Here is a 23,286-nt window from a genome sequence, read left to right as displayed (position 1 = left end):
TAATAACTGGATTATGCAACATGAAGGATAAATTCTATGTTAATGTGAAAATAACTTGTGCAATCACCTTAAGGCAATTGACCTTTATTCATGCTGCTTTTTGGTATTTTCTTGGAAGGAGATGGGATCAACATTTTTGAAGCTCTTTCTCAGCTTTGTTGCTTATTATGTGTGACTTTTACCTGCATCTAAGGAACAGTGTCGACTATTAGTCAGTTCCAATTTTACCAAAAGGACACCGTAGGGATTCTATGACAGCTGCCAAAGCAAAGACTAATGCGCACGCGCTCCCTGGTCGGGCCCTGTTGCTCGCACGGCCACCTGGGAGTTGGAGTCGCGCACGCGCGGCTTCAGTGGGCGAGGAACTACATCCCCCAGAAAGCAGCGCGCCGCTGGGTGCGCAGACGCACTGCCGCCGCTGCCTGCCTGCCCTGCCGAGCGCTTGACAATCCCGAGTGAGGTTCAGAGCAAGGCCCCGGCTTTCCCTTCCACCATCATGGCCAAGAACCTGCCGCCCGAAGATCCCAACCTCATCGCCATGATCGTGGATCATCTGAAGAGCCGCGGCCTGTTCGACGAGTTCCGCAGAGACTGTCTGGCTGATGTCGATACCAAGGTGAGAGAGAGAGCGAGGCCCGGGTTTGGGCCCCCCTCGGGCCGCCAAGGGGCCCGGCGGTTGGGTTAGGGGGCCCCGTTTCTGGCGTCCGGCTCGAGCAGCTGTCTTCCCTAAAGGACATTAGTGAACCCACATGCATTTTATTTCCTGCCCTGGTCCCCCCCAACCAGGGTCCCTCAGAGCTTTACACTGGGTCTCTGGTTTACCAGCCCAGGGACAATACCGCCTCACCCTCCTCCTCCCTGTTGAACATCACTGGTAGGAAGCACTGCGGGACAAGGGCACACAATGTACTCTGGGTAGGGGACTCCAATGTCATTCGCCAAGGTAGCCTACACCAGTATAGACTAAAGGACATTACCGCTAGACTAAGTCTGCGGTGGTGCCAAAACACGCTTGACCACATCCTCACCATTTGTTTGCCTCAGGCAATCTGGGACCTGGTGGGGCAATGGGTGGGTTTCAGACACTCTGATGTCCTTCGGTTCCCGGGAGAGCCGGTGCCGGGCAGGTTCTGTCTAGGAATTAATCCAAGTTAAGAGTGACTTACTATCCCATAGACCAGCAACACAGTGATTCAAGGTGCCTCCGGGCACCAGGAAAGTAGGAAAGGGAGTAGGAGGATATTGTCCCTGGACTAGTAAACCAGAGACTTAGGATAAAGGGGAACCCTGGTTGGGACCACGTCAGGAAAGGATGAATGTGGTTCACTAATGTACTTTCGGGAAGACAAATGTGCCATTCTTACCTAATCTGGCCTGACTCCAGATCTGCAGCAATATGCCTGACTCAAATGCAAATCACTCAGTTGATAAACTGCTAAAAAGTCAGTAAAAAAGAAAGAAACTGGTCAGACCACCCGGCATTGACCTAGGCACTGGAAATTACAACGGCAAACCCAGCCCTGTCCTTCCTACTATCATCTGGGAGCTTCTCTCAAAATTGGAAGAGTTGTGTCACAGAACAGTCAGACAACTGTGTACTTTACAGATCACGTCCTGGACACTAGCAGAGGTGGCAGCATAGTGGTATACGATTGGGAGGCAGTTGACCTGCGATCATCAACATTGCTATCATGCCATCAACGTCGACTCTGGCCCTCATGAAGGCTCAATGCATCATACCTGCCTCCTACCAAGTTGATGGTCTGTACTCCTCCCTGTTGAACACCACTTGTAGGAAGCACAGCAGGACAAGGGCACAGAATGTAGTACTGTGGGTGGGGGACTCCAGTGTCATCAATAAAAGACGTTGCTGCTAGATTCAGTCTGCAATGAGGGAAAAACACACTTGACCACATCATCACCATTTGATTGCCTCAGGTGCATCTGTCCATGACAATATTGGTAGGAGTAACTACCGCACAATCTTTGTGGAGACAAAGTCCCATCTTCACATTGAGGATACTCTCCATTGTGTTGTGTGGCACTACCACCATGCTAAATGGGACAGATTTCAAACATATCTAGCAACTCAAGGCTGGACATTCATGAGTTGCTGTGGCGATTAGCAGCAGCAGAGTATTCAACCACAATCTGTAACCTCATGGCTTGGCATATCGCCCACTCTACCATTATTACCAAGCAAGGGGATCAACCTCAGTTCAATGAAAAGTGCAGGAGGGCATGCCAGGAACCGCACCAGGCATATCTAAAAATGAGGTGTCAACCTGGTGAAAGCTACAACTGCATGTCAAACAACATAAGCAGCAAATTATAGAGTGAAGCAATTGCACAACCAATCAATTAGATCTAAGATCTGTAGTCCTGCCAAATCCAGTCATAATGGTGGGCAACTAAACGTCTCACTGGAGGAGGAGGCTGCAAAAATATACCCATCCTCAATGATGGAAGAGCCCAGGACATCAGTACAAAAGGTAAGGCTGAAACATTTGCAACAATCTTCAAGTGGATAATCCAGAGTGCCCAGCATCAGCCTTCAGCCACTTTGATTCACTCCACATGATATTAAGAAACGGCTAGAGGCACTGGATACTGCCACGGCTACGGGCCCTCACAATATTCCAGCAATAATACTGAAGACATGTGCTCCAGATCTAGCTGTGCCCCTAACTAAGCTGTTCCAGTACATCTATAACAATGGCTTCTACACAGCAGTATAGAACATTGCCCAGTTATGTCCTGTCCACAAAAAAACAGGATCAATCCAACCCAGCCAATTACCACCCCATCAGTAAAGTGATGAAAGGGGTCATCAACACTACTATCAAGCGGCACTTACTTAGCAATGACCTGCTCACTGAAGTTTAGGGTTCCACCAGGGTTACTCAGCTTCTGACCACTTATAGTCTTGGTTCAAACATGGACAAAAGAGACAAATTTCAGAGGTGAGTCGAGGGTGACTACCCTTGACATCAAGGCAGCATTTGACCGAGTAAGGCATCGAAGAGTCCTGGCAAAACATGGAGTCAGTGGGAATCAGGGAGAAACTCTCCACTGGTTGGAGTCATAAAGGAAGATGCTTGTGGTTGTTGGAGTTTAATCATCTCAGTACCAGGACTGCCGGGGTTCCTCAGGATAGTGTCCTGGGCCCAACCATCTTTAGCTGTTTCATCAATGGCCTTCCTTCCATCATAACGTTAGAAATGGAGATATTCGCTGATGTTTGTACAACATTCAGCACCAATTTCTCATACTGAAGCAGAAACCATGTCCAAGTGCATCAATACCTGGACAATATCCAGGGCTGACCAGTGGCAAGTAACTTTCACCCCACACAAGTGCCAGTCAGTGACCATCTCCAACATGAGAAAATCTAACTATCATCCCTTGGTATTCAATGGTATTAACATCACTAAACCCCCATCCTGGGATATCAACATCGTTGGTGTTACCATCGACCAGAAGCTGAACTAGCCATATAAATACTGTGGCTGCAAGAGCAAGTCAAAGGCTAAATATCCTGCAGTGAGGAACTCGCCTCCTGACTCTCCATGTCTACCATGTGCAAGGCACAAGTCAGGAATGTGATGGAATACTCTCATTGGCTTGGATGTATGCAGCTTCATACGTACTCAAGAAGATTGACATCATTCAAGACAAAGCAGCTTGCTTGACTCGCACCACACCTACAAACAGCAGCAGTGTGTACCATCTACGAGATGCATTGTAGGAACTCACCATGGCTCCTTAGATAGCATCGACCACCACCATCCAGAAGGACCAGGGTAGCAGGTGCATGGGAACAGTACCACCTGGAAGTTCCCCTCCATGCCATCCACTATTCTGAATTGGAAATAATCATCGTTCCTTCACTGTCACTGGGTCAAAATCCTGGTACACCCTCCTAGCAGCACAAAGAGTGTACCTAAGCCACAAGCATTACAGTGGTTCGAGAAGACAAGCTCACCACCATTTTCCCAAGAGCAGTTAGTTGTTATAATTCAGGTCAGAAACTCCCAAGTGTTTTATGAAGTCCGCCTGGGTCATTTTTTTGCAATTTGAATTTGGCCAGGGTAAGCATGAGATGTTTCACTTCCGATATGATTCAACTGACCCACTAGGGGGCTTTTATCAAACAAAGTTTATTTAAGAATACAGTTAACATGTATAGAAAGAAAATTAACAACTTTTACCAATTACAAACAAGAAAAAAACATGATATTGTAATAAACCCTAACAGCTAAATATCCTTCCAACCAAACAAATCCCATAAATAAAACCCTTGCCACAGGTTTAGCACAGAAAATGTGAATGCTCACATGATGCTGGAACTTAGTCCTTGGGTTGGATGCTGCAGTCCTCTTGATACGCACACATACACATGCGCGCACACAAGCTTAAAGTCAGAACAGCTTCCCAAAACACAAGGGAGAGAGACAGAGGCTGTCGGTATTAACTAGCAAACCATCAACAGCAGAATTTTCACTCCAGGAAGGCAAGGATACCTGCTTCCAGCTAGCCAGCAGAATGTACAATACCAGGGAAAGAGAAAAACAGAAACACTGCTTTTCAGTCTGATATCCAAACACCACCTAACTAAAACAGCAGCCAGCAGCCAAATTGAAAATTAAACCTTGAGTTCACTATGAAAAAAAAGTCCAAAACACATGACCTGCCACCCAGTCGTAAATTCCAAGCCAGTGCATTAAGCCCAGATCAAAAATAAACAAAACCCCAGCTAAACCAATGAAGGAGCAATAAAAAGACATCTATGCAGGCAGCCGGTGCCACAATGAAACCAAAAGGACTGCTTACAAACTGCAGAGAACATGATTTTTTAAAAAACATTCCATAAAGGCACATTAGCATCACAATGGAATGGTCAATAATTGCTGGCCGAGCCAGCCATTTTCACATTTCATCAATGAAATTAAAAAACCCACCCTAGGGAGGGAGTGAGAGGGTAGGAAGCGCCCACTCCAGGGAGACTGAAAGACAGAGGGTGTGAAACACTCGCTGTTGGGAGACGGGATCGAGAGGGGAGCAGTCACTGCAGGCCGAGGGGGTGACGGGAGCGCATCGCAGTTCATTGGTGGGGACGAGAGGGGAGCGCAGGTTCCAGGGTGGGGGCGAGAGGGGAGGGCATCGCTCTGGGGTGGGTACGAGAGGGGAGGGCATCGCTCTGGGGTGGGTATGAGAGGGGAGGGCATCGTTCTGGGGTGGGGGAGAGAGGGGAGCGCATAGCTCTGGGGTGGGGACGAGAGGGGAGCGCATAGCTCTGGGGTGGGGTGAGAGGGGAGCGCATAGCTTCGGGGTGGGGGCGAGAGGGAAGCGCGTCTCCGGGGTGGGGGCGAGAGGGAAGCGCCGGCTCTGTGGTGGGGGGGCGAGAGGGGAGCACATGGCTCCAGGGTGGGGGTGAGACAGAGTTGGGGGAGCACTGATTCTAGAGAAAGACAGTAAGAAGTCTCACAATACCAGGTTAAAGTTCAACAGGTTTATTTGGTAGCACGAGCTTTCGGAGCGCTACTCCTTCGTCAGGTGAGTGAGCAGCACTCCGAAAGCTTGTACCAGCAAATTGTTGGGCTTTAACCTGGTGTTGTGAGACTACGTACTGTGCCTACCCCAGTCCAACGCTGGCAACTCCGCATCCAGAGAGAGAGACACTTTAAGACACCCAGTGGTTTGTTAAGAGACTGATTTTGGTTCTCGATCAATCATATGCCAATGTTAGTGAGCAGGAAGTTTTGCAAAAAAGGAATTTAAGACTCTATATTCAATCACACAGCTTGATGGCTGTTTGTTTAAACTTCACTGTTTAAATATAAATGATATTGGACTGCTGTCAGTGAATTGGAATGTCGTAATCCAATAGGGAGTTCAGCTGACAGATATAAACTGTTTTGAGCTTTGCTCTTCTGATTTATCATGCTTCAAGCTACTGAGTTGAAATACTATGTCGCAATTTGCTGACAACCTTCCAGTATATTTTCTGGATGTGTCAGACACACCAATGAACATAGTAGTTCTATCAGTAAACAAATATGAACATAAATAATGTTTTCTTGGCAAATACTTGGATATTTTTAACACAAGTTGAAAATATGGGAACTTGCAAAGAATGTTGACATCCTGGAGGGCTAACTAGATTGTGATTCATTTTTGTAATATTAAATTGACTTTGTTAATGCAGTTCATAGATTTATATAAGGGATGTCAAGGATAATTATGGGAATGGGGGAGCAGGGCGGTGGGGAGGGATGCTGCGTGTGTTTATATGGAGTATAATAGATGATGAACAGTATGTAACGAACAATAATTCAACTAAACAATTTAAACAATTTATAAATTGTTCGAACAAAGCTGAAGTGCTTTATGGGTGTCAGCAAAACCCAGAGATTAAAATATTGGGGTGGGGGGTAATCACTGAGCATCAAGATGGCTGAAGCAGGTGAAAGCTAACCTTTAAATTGAGGTTCCCAGTATGTTAACTTTCTATGGAGTAAGAGGCCTAACAACACCAGGTTAAAGTCCAACGGGTTTATTTGGTAGCAAATGCTATTTGCTATGGTACCAAACGCATTTGCTACCAAATAAACCTGTTGGACTTTAACCTGGTGTTGTTAGACTTCTTACTGTGTTTACCTGTGATAAGTGTGTGGTGATCCATTTTGGCAGATCCAATGGGATGAAGCAGCAGTACAATATGAAGGGTACCATTCTTAGCAGTGTAGAGGATCAGAAGGACCTTGGGGTCCGGGTCCATAGGACTCTTAAATCGGCCTCGCAGGTGGAGGATGCGGTCAAGAAGGCGTACGGCGTACTGGCCTTCATTAATCGAGGGATTGAGTTTAGGAGTTGGGAGATAATGCTGCAGCTTTATAGGACCCTGGTTAGACCCCACTTGGAGTACTGCGCGCAGTTCTGGTCACCTCATTACAGGAAAGATGTTGAAGCCATTGAAAGGGTGCAGAGGAGATTTACAAGGATGTTGCCTGGATTGGGGGGCATGCCTTATGAGGATAGGTTGAGGGAGCTTGGTCTCTTCTCCCTGGAGAGACGAAGGATGAGAGGTGACCTGATAGAGGTTTACAAGATGTTGAGAGGTCTGGATAGGGTAGACTCTCAGAGGCTATTTCCAAGGGCTGAAATGGTTGCTACGAGAGGACACAGGTTTAAGGTGCTGGGGGGTAGGTACAGAGGAGATGTCAGGGGTAAGTTTTTCACTCAGAGGGTGGTGGGTGAGTGGAATCGGCTGACGTCGGTGGTGGTGGAGGCAAACTCGTTGGGGTCTTTTAAGAGACTTCTGGATGAGTACATGGGATTTAATGGGATTGAGGGCTATAGATAGGACTAGAGGTGGGGATGTGATCGGCGCAACTTGTGGGCCGAAGGGCCTGTTTGTGCTGTGGCTTTCTATGTTCTATGTTCTATACCCCGCCGGCATCTCTACATCATAACTTTCTATGGAGCCAGGATTGGATGTTCGTTAGTAGGAAATAGTATTTTAGTTGGTTAATAGTAAAAATTCAACATCTCTGCAATAGACTGATGTATCAGCCCTAATAAGTTGCAACAAGCGGCACAAGATATTTATTGTATTGTATTCCCTCTACAGTGTTTTATTTCACTGTTTGGAATAAGTTCGATGTGTGTGTATATAACTGTAAAGTGATTTTGGAGCCATTGCATAAGCATGCAAATCTATCAGTCGAGGTCTAATTCTGTCTGTATTTACCTCCGGTTGAGTTCATTGCCTGAGCTTTATGTCAAACATTCATAAAGGTTACTGGATGATGAAGAGTGCATTCACAAGGAGAGCAAAACTACTGCCTTGGATCCAATATTTTATTTATAAAATTGTTAGTATTCTGTTATCCCATCATCAATTCTAGGAATTTATTCTGACCTCAAAAACTGAGTTTGGACAGTTTAAGTGGGGGCTAATTTAAAACTGTGCTCTATAAACATATTTGCAGAGTGGATGACATATGCCAAATTAGTCTATTGTGTTCTATCCTCGGATACCACGCAACCAGTCTCTCATGGGAATCTTGAAACACTTGCTAGGGAAAGAGCTGAGGTAGTGTTCTGGTGCCCCCTTTATAGAGGTTTCGAGCATGGAAACAGGCCCTGCAGCCCAACTTGTCCATGTTGCCCCTTTTTTAAAAACACTAAGCTAGCCCAAATTGCACATGTTTGGTCCGTATCCCTCTGTACCCATCTTCACATTTTTTGGAGTATCTTATGGCTGGGCTACCATCAAGATGCAAGAACCCAGCCCCAACTTAACATTTGTGCTGTGGCCTGCCACCTACACCCAGCAAACACGGTACCTCTGTTGGCACTCTGTGCACTGCTCATTGGGGAAGTCTGAAGTGGAGCCTGAACCCAGCCCTTATGATTTGGGTGGGAATACAATCACTGAGAAAATGATAGGAATATAACCCTTGAGTAAGTAGTCATGCCATCTGAAGGTGAGCCTCCTGCTGGATGTCAGCCCACTGTATACAGACCATCTTGTAGTTCCCACCTACATGGACTGTCTGGTGGCAGACTCAAACAAGTGCAAAGAGCAGCAAATGCTTACTTTTCTAGATTTCACAAAAGCATTTGACACAGTGAGCAGGACAGGCCTGTACTGGGTAGTAGAGGATATCAGCGGTCCTCCCAGCTTCGCAGTTTCATATGGCCTTTTCATAACAAACACGGCACCATTTATTTTGAAGGCTCCACATCTGACCATTTTGAGATCAAGAATGGAATGAACGAGGACTGTGTCTTAGTCCCAGCTCTCTTTGCTATCCCTTTCTGGATCCTACTGATTTATACTCTCCCTGCTGATGTGGAAGCAATGTCCCTCCACACATGATGAGAAACTCCTCAACCTATCCAGACTGAAAGCCAAGACAATGTATGACATGCCGTGAACATGGAACTATGCTAATGATGCTACACTAGTTGCCCAGACAGAAGACAAGCTCCAAAGGCTTATGGGTCATTGTGCCCCATACCTGGCTCATGTTATCCCTCGTTATCAATGTCAAGAAAACTGTAGTTATGGAGCAGGGTTTTATGTCTCTGCTGGTGGTCAGACTCAACACATCACTACGAGCAATTGTTACCATGGGTCTATAATGGCAGAAACCTGTGTCTTGACAAAGTGCTCAGGTCATGCATCAGGCAGCCACCAACTTTGGCCAGCTATCAAAACAATTGTTTAAAAAATAGCAAACTGACCTGCAGAAGCAAGATGCTTATCTATAAGGCCTGCATCCTCAGCACTGAAGCCTGGACAACGTGCACCTACCAAGAACAAAAACTTAATATCTCACATATCTGATTTCTAGACACATCCTTGGCGCCACATGGAAAGACATTCACCAATGATGCAGTCCTTTCTAGGCCAAGCATGCCGAGCATGCTAGTGCTTATCAAGCAAAGAAGGCTTTGCTGGCTTGGGCATGTGTGCAGGATAGAAGATGGATGCATCCCAAGGATGCTGTACAGGGAGACAGTCGATGCCAAAAGACCAGCTGAGTGCCCAGAGCTCTGATTCAAGGATGTGGTCACGATGGGAAAACTCTCCACATCATTCATGATGAGTGCAAAAAGCCAGCAGACAATCGATACAAACGGAGTAAACAGCTGAGAGCAGAAATTCATCATCACAATGTCATACCGATTCTGAAGCCTTTCTTTATTCTTTCTTAGGATGTGGGCATCGCTGGCTAGGCTAGCATTTATGACCCATCCCTAATTGCCCTTGAGAAGGTGCTGGTGAGCTAGCATCTTGAATCACTGCAGCCCTTGTGATGTAAGTACATCCATAGTGCTGTTAGGAAGGGAGTTCCAGGATTTTGTCCCGGCCACAGTGAAGGAACAGTGATATATTTCTAAGTTAGGATGGTAAGTAGTCTAGAGGGGAACATACAAGTGTTGGTGTTCCCATGTGTCTTGCGTCCCTTGTCCTGGATGGTAGAGGTCCCCAGTTTAGAAGGCGCTGTTGAAGGAACCTTGGTGAGTTGCTGCAGTGCATCTTGTTTCTGGTACATACTGCTGATACTGTGCGTTGGTTATGAAGGGAGTAAACTTTGAGGGTCGTGGTTGGGGTGCCAATCGAGGGCCCCTCACCGCCTGGAAATACCACTGCCGCCCCTCCCTTCGCTGCCAAGATCAATTTCTCTTCTCCCCCCCCCCCCCCCCCACCAATCTTCTGCAGAGTGGCAGCGGGGCACCCTCCCTATCCAATCGCCCTGCTCCCTTCAGGCCTCACCCCCCCCCCCCCCCCCCGGCACTGACCAGTGGGCAGTGCCAGTCCCCCTTGGGCACTGCTAGGGTGCTGGGCTGGCACTGCCCAAGGGACACCCACCCTTGCCCTTGACCTCCCTGGGGGGGCTCAATGGCCTCTGGTTCTACCGGGGAGGCCATCATGAATGGTTCTCATTTGTGGGGACCATACATGAATCTTGCCGGAAAGAACCTCTCTCGTCAAGGCCACAAAGGCAAATAAGCTGGGACGATTGCATCTCGGGCTTGCTAATCACATGGAAATGAGTCTTTACATATATTTGAATAACTTATTCAGCCTCTTGCCAGAAATGGGTGGGAGGCTAAATGCGCCAGATATCTGGTGCCAGTATGATTGCGAGAGGCGCGAAATCGGGCACAAACCTAATTTCTGGCCACTCGTGTGATTTTACCAGCTCGTCCCGTCCATTGAGTAAAATCAGCCCCAATATGTTTTGACTTCTAATCTCCAGTTTATGCTGTACATTGCATTTATCCTTGAGTATCTGAACATTATAACCACAAGTTTGTACGTATATTTGGCAATGTTGCAGACTTGATGGTCTTGGATAGGAAGCTTTGGGGTCAGTTTATGATGAATCATTTTTTGTGGATAGGATGATTGTAGCTGCTGTTCTGGAGCATTTGTTTTGCAGTCTTTTTTTGTTTTCAATGTTCTGCACTGTGTTCATGTGTGGCTAAGAGAGTGCCCAAGTTACTTGCTTTTGGACATCTTCTGTTTCACGTGGGACAGTTTACCATCTTTTTAAGGCTTTATGACTCAACTTAGAGAGCAAAACATTGACTGTGGATAAGTCAATGGAGTCCTTGCCTAATAAATCAATGTGTTACTCTAAGGAGGTGCCATTTGCATTAAGCAGTATGGATGGGATTTTGATTGTGTTCAGTGTACAGTATTATACAGTACATTTAAATTGTTGATACCTAATTTGCTTTGTTTTAACCTATTTCTGTTAACCTGTGCAGCCAGCCTATCAGAATCTCAGACAGCGAGTTGATAATTTTGTATCCAATCACTTGGCTAATCATGAGTGGAATCCAAGTCTTAACAAAAATCAGCTACGTAATGAACTTCGACAAAGGGTCTGTAAGTGAGTACACTATTTTATTTAAATCTTTTCACAGCTTCCAGAGTTTTATCCATCGCCTGGCTACTTTCATGCTGCCTGATTTACACCTCCATCAAGTTTGGAAATGCAGCTTTCATCTTGGCTTTACGGCCCAAGTTATTTGGGTTTTTGCCACAATCTGACAGTTTTAATATCACTTTACTGATCACAATTTGTTTTATTTCTAGATTTTTAAAAACCTGGCTGGACTCTATCTAGATTATTGTTCAGTTTTGAGCAAAGCACTTCAGGAAAGATCTGTTTGTCGAGTTGATAGTGTAATGTAGATTCACCAGAAAGATATTGGGGCTTAGAGAGTTGACTCTCAGGACAGATTGCATAAATGTGGCTTATTTTACTTTTTATTTTTTTCTCTGCCCCTGTTAGACTCGTCTGTCTAATCGTTGTGCATCTTTTCTTCCCTGTCACATACTCTGCCCTCCCAAATTCCCAACACATCAGTACTCACGGCCTTACTACTCTTTTGCCACTGAGCCAGGTTTGGCTCCCTTTTAGATAAAGTTACAATTTCCCTCTGTCTCTCTGCATCCTCCAAAATGTACACAGACACTTGTGCTGCCCCCTTATGGCCAGCACTCCAAACTGCCCCATCCTACTCTCTCACTATATTCCCACTCGGTGTGCTGGCTAAGTAAGGACTGGTCTTGTCAATCTACTCCATATCCAATTTGCCCTTCCCACTGCTGACCCTTTGCACTTCAACATCTCACCTCTCACTGCTCCTCTGCACCTCTTTCTCAGACTGTCCTTTCATTCACAAACAAAGACTGTATCATATTGGAGCTTATTGTGGATAATCACATCAATGTCATGGTCTTGACTGAAACCTGACTGAGGGGTGGTGGCACTTTCCTCTTAACTGAAGCCTCCCCACATGGCTATAGCTTTCATCACATATTTTAGTTTGACTGCCGCAGTGGTGGTATAGTGCTACTAGCTAAATCTCATCTTGATCTGTTCCTTTATTTCTCTGGCACTGCCTCCTCATTTGAACATCTCTCCATTTCCACCCTTCTCGCCGCTTATTTAAAGTTCTGATTTTCAATGCCCACCTAAGTACCATGCTAATTTGTTCAACAAACTATTTCCACTTCTTTCCTTCCTCAGTCTTTACAGTGCGCGACCGCTCATCCATGGTGATTTTAATCTCCATTTCAATTCATCATGTTCTCCCTCCAGAGTTCACTGTCCTCCTATTCTCCATATAAACTCTCCAACTCCTATTCAGGACTTCCCAGCTTGACCTTGCCAGTTGACTTACATGACCTTATCAATCAAAGGTAAGGCCATCTCAGATCACTTCATTGTATCATTTTCCACTCTCCTCCCTTTTCCATTCCATATTTCAGCCAATTCTTCACCCAATTCACTTAAAAATTGCACACTCAAAATGCCAACTATCTAGCCTTTGGTCCTCCATTCACCATGATGTTTCGGCAGCTACCAATCTTCTAAACCACATGCAACTTCAATGCACTAGTCCCTGTTAAAGCCATTGCTCTCTCTCACCCTAGCTATTGTCCTGGTATGGCCAGCATATCTGCTGCCTCAAGTCGAAGTGATATAGACTTCAAAGGATGTAGAGGACAACTGGCTTAGCCATTCACTACCAGATCATGCTGGGCCACATAAAGCTTTATCAGGTCCCACTCATTCTGCAAAGGTCATGCAAAGGTAACATCCGACTTTGTTTCTCTACTGCAAGCCATCTTCTTAAATTCTTCTCTTCTCTTCACCTCTAATGATGAAGACAAGGACTTCATGGATTTCCTTATCACCAAGACTGAGACCATCCGATCACCTGCCTCTGTCACTTACCTCCTTTCCTCTGGCCCTGCGGGCAAAACTTCTAAGATGCCACTTCCTGCCTTCCCCCTGAACTTGTCTTCCCTTTTTATTTCTCTCTTTCCTAACTCTTCTCATGCCCTCCAAGCTCATCTTGTCCATGAGACTCAGCTCTGGCTCTCTTGACTCTATTCCTATTAAACTCCTGACAACCCAACTTCCCTTTCTGCTCCCATGTTAGCTGACATAGTTAATGGTTCTGTCTCCTCAGGTTCTGTCCTCTTTCCTTCAAATCTGTTATCATCGCCATTTTCCTAAAAGAAAACAGCCCTTGACCTTCCCTGTCCTTACAAACGACTGCCCCATCTCCAACCTTCCTTACCTCTGCGAAATCCTTGAACCTGTTGTTGCCTTGAAATTCGTACCCACATCAATGTTTGAATCCCTCCAGTCAGGTTCCTGCTCTTGCCACAGTACTGAAATTGTTCTGATCAAAGTCCAAAATGAAATCTTACGTGACTGTGACAAAGGCAAGCTATTTCCTTTCAAACTGTTTGAGGCCTTTGGTATCGTTGATCACACCATCCTCCTCCAGTCCTTCTCCAGACACTCGCCTGGTTCTATTCTTATCTATTTAATCATAATCAGAGATTTACTATCAATGGCTTCTCTTTCTATTCCTTCGGTATTCCCCAAGGATCCCACCTATTTGTGGTCTACAAGCAGCCACTCTGTGATATCCAAAAACATTCCAGTTTTCTCACACACACTGATGACACCCAGAATTACCACCTCTGTCAACCTCTCCACTGTCTCTAAATTGTCAGACTGCTTATCTGACGCTGGATCAGCAGAAATTTCCTCCAATTAAACACTGAACACAATGAAGCCAAATGTTTTCAGTCCCCACCACAAACTCCACTAACTTGCCACTGATTCCATCCCTCTCCCTGACAACTGTCTGAGGCTGAAGCAGACTGTAAGCAACCTCAACATTTTGCCCCCTAGAAGAGCTTTAAACATATCCATTCTGTCACTAACACAACCTATTTTCACCTCCTTAACATAGTCAATCTCCACCCCTGCCTTAGATGTTCTGCTGCTGAAACCTCATCCATCCTTTTGTTACCTCCAGACTATTCTGACACACTTGGAATTGCGTCTGAAAAATAATTAATTCCTCGTCCTTTCAAAAAAGTCAACAATCTCAAAACAGTTTGTGATTTTTTTTCTCCTTGAAAATTTCACCCAGTGACCATTTTCCACAACATATTGCTGCTGTTACATGTAGCCTAGAAATGCAAGTGTGTGGATTTGTTAGGCTGCCTATATTGCAGTCCCTCTGTTCATGTATTTTGAATTTGCTAATTATCTTAATAAAAGTGCATGACTCTACTGAAGAAATAGCACATCTAAAATGATATGTAAAAGGTATTGTGACCTCAGTAACAAACGCAATGGGCGGGATTTTCAGGCCGAGCTCGCCCCAAGGCCAGAAAATTCCACCCAAGGTCAAAGGACCGTTGCATGGTCTGTGCCCCGCCCGCTATAATTCTGGTGGCGGACGGGACGGGAAAATTCTGCCCAATATTTTTGCTGAGCTTCTCTTAGATATAAATATGGAAGGAACCATTTCTGCATTTTATAATCTTTTTCTTCAGTCCTTTCGTAATCTTTCTTTACTTGAATACCTAATTAAACAGCTTAAAAAATAGTTTGCCAAACTGATGTTTTTCTCTTACCCAAGTGCTGTCAGTATCAACTACACAACCTCTGTCCCCTGGAAGTAATTACTTTATTTCGGTTTGATATGGCATTCAATATGGAGGGATAAGTAGAAACTATCTCAATTACTAATTTAAACCTAGACATGTGTTGTGCAAATACTGTTAAATTTAATTTCTGATACAAGATTCACTCCTAGCATTTATATAGCATTTTTGATGCAAGCAAATCTTTTGCAATGGTAACTTAACATCAGCTAGTTTTTCAAAAAAAATTAGTGCTTTAAGTTTACTAAAGTGACTACTGTCTGCTTAACATTATTGCAATAGTTATTTCTATGGTTTCTTTATATTTTGGAACATTTTTGCACCTATTGGTCTCAATTTTACTTTGCAATGAGGTGGCAATGTCAGACATTTTCATGAGATGCATGTAAGTTACCTTTGTAGTCTCTTTAATGGAGTATGGAGAATGAGTATAGCTCTGGTCTAAGCAATTGATGTTGCAAAAAGGGCACTATATAATTTTATCATTATTTATGTACCCAAGATCAGGCATGTTGGAATCGGGCGTGGACAGAATTATTTCTCAGGTCGTGGATCCAAAACTGTATCACATATTCAAACCACAGATAGAGAAGGCGGTCCATGAATTTATGGCTACAGAAATGAATGAGGAAGTTGTGCCAAATCCACCTCCAGAGCCTGAAAAACAGGAGCTCCCTGCTCCAGCTTCAGGTACACCCTGAGGTCTTGTATCATCTTTTTATTTTTCTCTTTTTGCATTCATTTGTTTGTTTTTTTGTATATCATTTTCACATTGAGAAAAGTAAAATTTTAAGTTCATTGTCATAATGTTAAAAATATTAGGCTTATATTTTCTTCCAAGTTGCTAATGAAGCCATATAAACAAAGGGACATGTAACTCACAGGTAATAAAATTGCCTGCGTCTGCAGTATTCTTAGGCACCCAGTGCAGCAACAAACACACCTAGTCTGATACAAAAGAACAAATTGCAGAGTAAAACCTAGTAACAGTATTAAGCAGGAGAAGATCTTTGGCCCATCGAGCCGCACTATCCACAGGACATTCCTTTTGTGAGTTTCTATTAATCTGTGGTATCTGAATTAGAGCTGATTTTTGTTCTGGATTGAGGCTGCCATTTTTCTTTCACATCCAGCAGATATTCATATCAGCAGGCATGGTTGGATTTGGAAGGTCATTGTCTATTCTGCTGTGGCACTCATTTACACCATGCTAAAATTTAGATTCACAAATCATCTTGTGATTGTTGTTGGCTGCAGAATTTTTATTAAAGCTTTTTATTAAAAGCATTTACTCTAATTAGCCTGATTTGTCATTGTGATTCAGTAATTTTTTTTCTATTTGTTTGTGCATTAGCAATAGTTTAATGAAGTCTTCCCATTGTTTCATTTTGTAAGTAAAGTCAGTTAGAAAAGTTGTTTTTCTATCTATACTGCTCCCTACCTTAGCATTATTTGGGGAACAGTGCAGAATGTGTTCTTATCAAGAGGTTGAAAAAGCTGCTTGGGCTCATTTTAATATGTGATTAACGTTGTTATGCTTTCCATATGAAAGGGACAGTTCCCTCTGTGACGCCCTGTTCCACTCCTCTGTCGTCCCAATACCTCATCCCTGTCCCATTCCCTAGCAATTGCAGCAGGTAAAACACCTGCCCCTTTACCTCCTCATCCTTTACCATCAAACACTCCTCCCAAATGAAGGAGAGATTCATTTGCTCTTCTTTCAGTTTAGTTTACTGCATTTGCTGCTCACAGTGGGAGGGAACATTAGGGTGACGAAACGTAAAATGGGTGACTGCTTTGCAGAACACCTTCTCTCAGTTCATAAACATGACCCAAATCTTCTTGTTGCTTGCCATTTCAATTCACCATCTTGCACTCATGCTCACATTTCTGCCTCTCTGTTTACCGCATCAATTTTTTTTGTCAGCTGCTGCAATGTTCCAGTGAAGGCCAATGCAAACTGGTACAGCACCTCATCTTCTGAATAGGCACTTTACAGCCTTCTGGACTTCACACCATGAACTCTGAACTCCTTCTTTATTTTTTGTTTTCATAGAGTCATAGTCAATGGGTGGGATTCTGCAATCTAATTCGCCCTGCCAGTGAGAACGGAGACTTTGGCGCTCAGCTAAAACTCCATCCACTGAAGCAAGACTGAAGAATCCCAGCCGCAGGCGAGGTTGGGGTATTCTGGTCATAGAGCTTTACAGCACAAAAAGAGGTCCTTCGGCTCATCGTGCCTGCACCAGCCATCAAGCACCATTTGTTCTAATCCCATTTTTCAGCATATGCTAGAGCATTTGAAGTGCTCATCTAAATGCTGCTTAAGTATTGTGAGGGTTCATGTATCTACCACCCTTTCAGGCCATGAGTTCTAAATTCCCACCACCCTCTGGGTGAAAATGATTTTCCTGAAATCACCCCTAAATTTCCTGCCCATTACCTTAAATCTATGCCCCCTGGTTATTGTTCCCTCAACTTAGGGGAAAAGATATTTCCTATCCTATCTATGTCTCTCATAATTTTATACAGTCAGGTCACCCTCAGCTTTCCCTGTTTTAAGGAGAACAACCCCAACCTGACCAGCCTCTTTTCATAGCTGAAATGCTGGAGCCCAGACAACAACCTGGTGAATCTCCTCTGCATCCTTTCTAGTGCAATAACATTCTTCCTATGATGTGACAAACAGAACTGCACACAGTACTCTAACTGTGGCCTAACAAACATTTTATACAGCTTCATCATAATCTCCCTGCTCTTGTATTCCATGCCTCGGTTAATAAAGGCAAGTATCTCGTGTGCCATTTTAACCACCTTATCTACCTGTCCTGCAGCCTTCAGGGACCTTTGAACATGCACTCTTTGGTCCCTCTGAACTTCCAAGCGTCCTAGCATTGTGTATTTTCTTGCCTTATTAGTCCTCCCGAGATGCATTATCTCGCACTTTTCAGGGTTAAGTTCCATTTGCACTGTTCTGTCCCTTTGACCAGCCCGTCTACATCACCCTGTAATCTAAGGCTTTTCTCCTCTCTATTTACCACACCAAATTTTTTGTCATCTGTAAATTTACTGACCATAACCTTCTCGTTCCTGTCATTACCACTCCCTTTGTCTTCTGTCCATGACATCATTTAATCTTTCCTAACCCCAACCTATCCTAACCTTCTATTTTGCTCCCTGCCCCCCCACCCACTCCCAATGACATAAAACTCATCGCATTCCTACCTCTTTTCAGCTCCGAAGAAGAGTCATACAGACTCAAAACATTGGGCCCTATTTTATCATTTTGATTCTCAGTGCTGGGCGGACATGAAACTGAGAGTGTTTCAGATCAGACTTTTAGACCCATTCTGAGGCGCCCCCATACACACTCTCGATCTATCTTTTTTTCTGTGCAAAAAAAAGATAGACTGCTGCTCACCTGCCACATCCGTCCCAGGCCGAATAATGCCTCCTCCTGGCCCCCACAGACATTGCCCCACTCCCACAACATTATTGACCCTCTTATCCCCCCCGCCACCCAGAGCAATTGCAGGCCCCCCCCTTCCGCCCACCGATCTCAGGCAGAATGGCAGTGGCCCCCCACCACTGATCACAGGTAGAGTAGCAGCGGACCCCCCCCCCCCCCTCCTTTCACACCCGCTGATCACAGGCAGAGTGGCACGGACCCGTACGCATTTAAATGACCATCGCGCCTGCCCGATTGTGACCATTTTTCAGCCTTGATAAGGGGGGAACCAGCGTGGAGGCAGGCACGGATCGGGCTACTCATCTCATGCCCGACTTTATCAAGGTTTCATTCCCGAAAACAAGCGCAACGTGATGGTAAAACCAGGCCCGTTAACTCTGTTTCTCTCTCTATAGATGTTGCCAGACCTGACTTTTTCCAGCATTTTGATTTTTTTTAGATATCCAGCAATATTTAGCTTTTATGAAAATTTTCTAAATTGTGTTTAATATTCCAGTTTGTTCAGTGTATAGTTGTTTATGCTTTACCAGTGCAATATATTTTAAATATAGTTTTGAAGTGCTAACAGTGATTTTCTTTATGACCGTGTTTTAGTTTGCACTTTCTATATGTATGAATGTGAGTATTGATAGATCTATCCAATGTGAAATAGCAAAGGATGCCAACAATATATTTTGCATTTCTTGAATTCTTTATCAAGGAAAATTCTTCAAGATGCTTTCAATAAAGAGATGGAAAAGAGGGAATGAATAAAACAAACCCATTGAACCGTAGTGAGAGAGTTTGGATGAATGACAACCTGGGGTTTAGAAATGTAGAGACAAAAGTGGTGTGGTATAGGAATTTAATTTTTAAAGTTTATTTATTAGTGTCACAAGTAAGCTTACATTAACACTGCAATGAAGTTATTGTGAAAATCCCCCAGTTGCCACACCAGCGCCTGTTTGGGTACACTGAGGGAGAACTTAGCACGGCCAATGCACCTAACCAGCACATCTTTCGGACTGTGGGAGGAAACCGGAGCACCCGGAGGAAACCCACGCAGACACAGGGAGAACATATAGACCCCGCATAGATAGTGACCCAAGCCAGGAATCGAGCCCGGGTCCCTGGTGCTGAGAGGCAGCAGTAATGATTTCTAGAGAGTAGGACACAGTCAGTTGAAACTCAATGCAGGGAGATGGGAATAAGAAATGCAAAGAAGACCAGAGTCAGAGAAATGAAGGATACAATTCTGGAAGCAGTTCCAAGGATAGGACGGGCAAGACCATAGATGCATTTAAAGACCAAAAACTGGACTTTAACTATAATACCCTGGAGGACAGGGAGTCAGTATCATTCAGTGAGAATGGAATGATGGATGACAAGGCTTTGTGTACAGGCAGCTCAGTTTTGACATTTAAAATAATAAATCCTTGTGTGTAATTACCCTAAATGTAAGAACATTTTTGGATCTATTAGAATATATAAAGTTCAGATTTACGATATTCTGCACTAGTATTGAAAGCTGTTCATTTTCTTGCAGGTAACGCTTCAAATGCCCTAACACCAGCATAACAACGACTGACTGTTTTCTACCTTCAGTGATATCTTCAGCTGTTGTTGCACGATCAGTCAAGAATAAATTTTACTCTGGGGCAAAGGTGCTTATCTAGCATAAACTAAGTTGAATGCTGTCTATTGTTTACAGCAGCATTGCTGCATCATTGTTAAATTGAGGAAGCGATAGTAACTGGGCACTGAAGTAAAAATGGAATTTGATGGATTTCAATTACAGACAGAATTTGGGAACTTTGAAGATTGAATATGAACAGATGCTATGATGCTTTGGGCAACATTTCAAACTTTGAAAAATATTAAGACGGTCAGAATAAATGAAGAAAATGTTTTATTATAACTGGACAAATTATGATTTCCATTGAAGGAGGACGTATACTAAAGAGATCAGTTTTTTTTTAAATTTTCAATTTTGTATTTCATGAAAGATAGCAAACAACCTACTCAACAGCAATTCCTCTTTCTAAAAAGTAAATAGTGGTTTAACCCTTTGAGGACTGCAATAGCATTTCTTCTACAAAATACACGTTTAACATTTTGGGGTTCATAGAATGCTGAGAGTAAAATCATTGTCTATTCTTTGTTTTTTCTCATCACTTTTAAAACATTCAGCATCCAATTATTCATGGGACGTTAGTTGGTAGACCCTGTATGCCAGTAATTTGATCGGTTATATAAATTCAGTACTGAAAGGGTTAACTAGTTTTTCAGGAAATCTTTTGTTAAAATGTTACTCTAGAAATTTTGTATTGAAAGCTTCTATTTGTTCTAAAGAATTTATACAGCAGAATTTATAGCTCTTCTCTCGATACAAGTAAACTAGATCTTTGTACACTGAAAACTATGGTAATCAGTGAGAGCACGTTTAGTCCAGTTTTACAATTGCAATTTTGTTCTCAGAAGAGCCTTATGTCATGGGACAAGAGTTGTTACCTTATTATGCTGAATAATAGATTTTTCTTTCCCCTTTTCGGTATTTGAAAAGCCAAATATTGCATTATAACTTCAGGAAAATTAGATATAATAGGAACTCAATTGTTGCCTAATTTGAGGCTACGAAAGCATCACTTGCATGCAAGCTATCTGATAGTGTAGAAACACTGCTGGATTTTTCTCCATCTTTCATTCTGTGTCTTGGCAGAGGTCCCTTCCAATGCAGGCCAATTTTAAAGTAAAGTTTATTTATTAGTCACAAGTAGGCTTACATTAATACTGCAATGAAGTTACTGTGAAAATCCTCTAGTTGCCACACTCCGGCACTTGTTCGGGTACACTGAGGGAGAATTTAGCATGGCTAATGCACCTAACCAGCACGCCTTTCAGACTGTGGGAGGAAACCGGAGCACCCGGAGGAAACCCATGCAGACACGGGGGAGAACATGCAGACTCCACACAGACAGTGACCCAAGCCTGGAATTGAACCCGGGTCACTGGCACTGTGAGGTATCAGTGCTAACCACTGTGCCACCACCCTCCGTGCTACATCTGAGATGCAAAATGCACTTGTGTATACAGCAAAATAAAACGGATAACATAATTCTATAATGGGGCCCATGGTTTGAAAGCAACAGCTCTTAGACAAGGAGTGATGCAGTCAACCCATAAAACAATCTTGTACTACTTGGGCTTTGCAAAGTGTAGTGCAACTGGACTATAGTGCAAGGTGCACCGCTTCATTGGCTGAGAGATGGGACTGTATCACACACAGCCATTTTCGTATTGGCACTCTTTTAGCTCCGATTCTATGAGCCTGCATTTGAGTCAGCTCCCTGTATTTACAATGCTAAATTCAGATTCCTATCCCAGTGACAGAGTAGATATTTCTTTGTGGACCTACAATGCTGGCACCAGGATAAGGCAGCTCAAAGGCTTCATATTTAGTCTGTGGTCTGTACTAACTTGGGGAATCTTTAGCAGAATGGATCACCGCAACTGGTTTCAGAGCCCCTGCTGTAATAAGTTCCTGCTCCTTAGTGGCTACTGCAAATAGATTTGTGGACATTGGATGATGGCAGGTTCAGGCTCAGCAGTGATGCTCGCAGTCTCGTTAGTCCAGATCTATTTGAGCTGTTTGATTTTATAGTCACTGATTATTCATACACCAATATGAACGGCCTTAAAGTGATCTGGGGATGGAGGAAGGTATAAATTAGGGCAAATGAAAAGTTTACAGTTTGTGCATTTTTTTTAAAAAACAAATTTTTAAATTTGATTCCTTTTCCTAATCTTGAAAACTTCCCTAAACAGAATAGTTTCTCCCCCCCCGCCCTCCCTCTCCTCCACGGGTAATGAAATGTATCTTATTTTACACATTTACTGGATGATCCTGCTTTTTCATTCTACAATAATATCTGGGTTCTCCTTGAGAAAATATTGATCTGCTAGGAATTGGAAATGTCAGTACCTCGTGGCTATTGCACCAATTCATTCCTGATTATTGGTTTGAATTTCAAAGAGAATAATCAAGCATAATTTTTCGTCATTTTGTACAGTGCTTTCTGAAATGTCGTAATATAGGCCTGGGGACTGTCGACCTGCTGAAGTTCAAAATTCAGATTTCTGCCTTAATTCTAGGTTTCTGATTCTGGTGTCAATAATCTATAGGTGACTAAAATCTGAAGCCAAAGTTTGGACCATTAGAAATGTGCACTAATTCAGTACTGAGCCCCAAAGTCAAAATTCTGAATGCTTGGCCACAGTTATTTAAAATGGATGATCTCCCTTTGTGAAGTTGCAAGACCACCTCCATGGTTAAGTCCCCTACAAGCTCTCAACTTTGCAGGCTTGACTGTGCAAAATGGCACCTTGAGCAATCAGTACTTTCAGGAGAGAAGGGAAGAAAATTAAGAAATGAAAAAGGAATAGTGGTTCAGGTTGAAGCAACAGGTATGCTTTTGGCTACCAGCATAAAACTTGGAGAGCCCAAATATATGTTGTTACATTCTGCACATATACTTTCTCTTGTAACCACTCCATATTTTATCAACCATATCAGTTCAGGAGTTAATTTTGTAATTTACAGACACATCTCAATATAATTTCTCCTTCTACTGGAATATTTAATGTGAAGTAAAATATGGGAGAGTAAAGTCCCAAAATGCTCAGGGTTTTTATTTTGTGTATTTATTTTGTGACCAGTTTAAGTAATTTGAACCATTTATGTTGCTTGGAGACCCTTAAAAACAGATATTTGCCTCCTTGAATTCCAAATGCATTAATAGTCTATTTAAGAGGGTCACACTTTGCC

At 43.5% G+C, this 23,286-nt stretch overlaps 1 protein-coding gene across 2 annotated transcripts; it reads left to right on the top strand.

Annotated features, from left to right (window-relative positions):
• Positions 1 to 358: 358 nt before the first annotated feature.
• On the top strand, positions 359 to 22,223 carry bod1 (biorientation of chromosomes in cell division 1). 2 transcript variants are annotated; one of them, XM_078231157.1, is made up of 4 exons: positions 359 to 616; positions 11,293 to 11,417; positions 15,516 to 15,715; positions 20,008 to 22,223. In XM_078231157.1, the coding sequence occupies exons 1-3, from the start codon at positions 497 to 499 to the stop codon at positions 15,712 to 15,714; spliced, it is 444 nt and encodes a 147-aa protein (XP_078087283.1). In that variant the 5' UTR covers positions 359 to 496; the 3' UTR covers position 15,715; positions 20,008 to 22,223. The 2 variants fall into 2 exon arrangements, with proteins under 2 accessions (XP_078087283.1, XP_078087282.1); XM_078231156.1 differs by having other exon boundaries at positions 409 to 616; positions 15,516 to 15,703; positions 20,008 to 20,529.
• Positions 22,224 to 23,286: the final 1,063 nt, after the last annotated feature.

Source organism: Mustelus asterias, chromosome 16 (assembly GCF_964213995.1).
Source record: "Mustelus asterias chromosome 16, sMusAst1.hap1.1, whole genome shotgun sequence".
NCBI classification, from domain to species: Eukaryota; Metazoa; Chordata; class Chondrichthyes; order Carcharhiniformes; family Triakidae; genus Mustelus; species Mustelus asterias.
The sequence above is the reverse complement of the archived record's forward strand: the minus strand, read 5'-3'. Positions and strand labels throughout refer to the sequence as shown.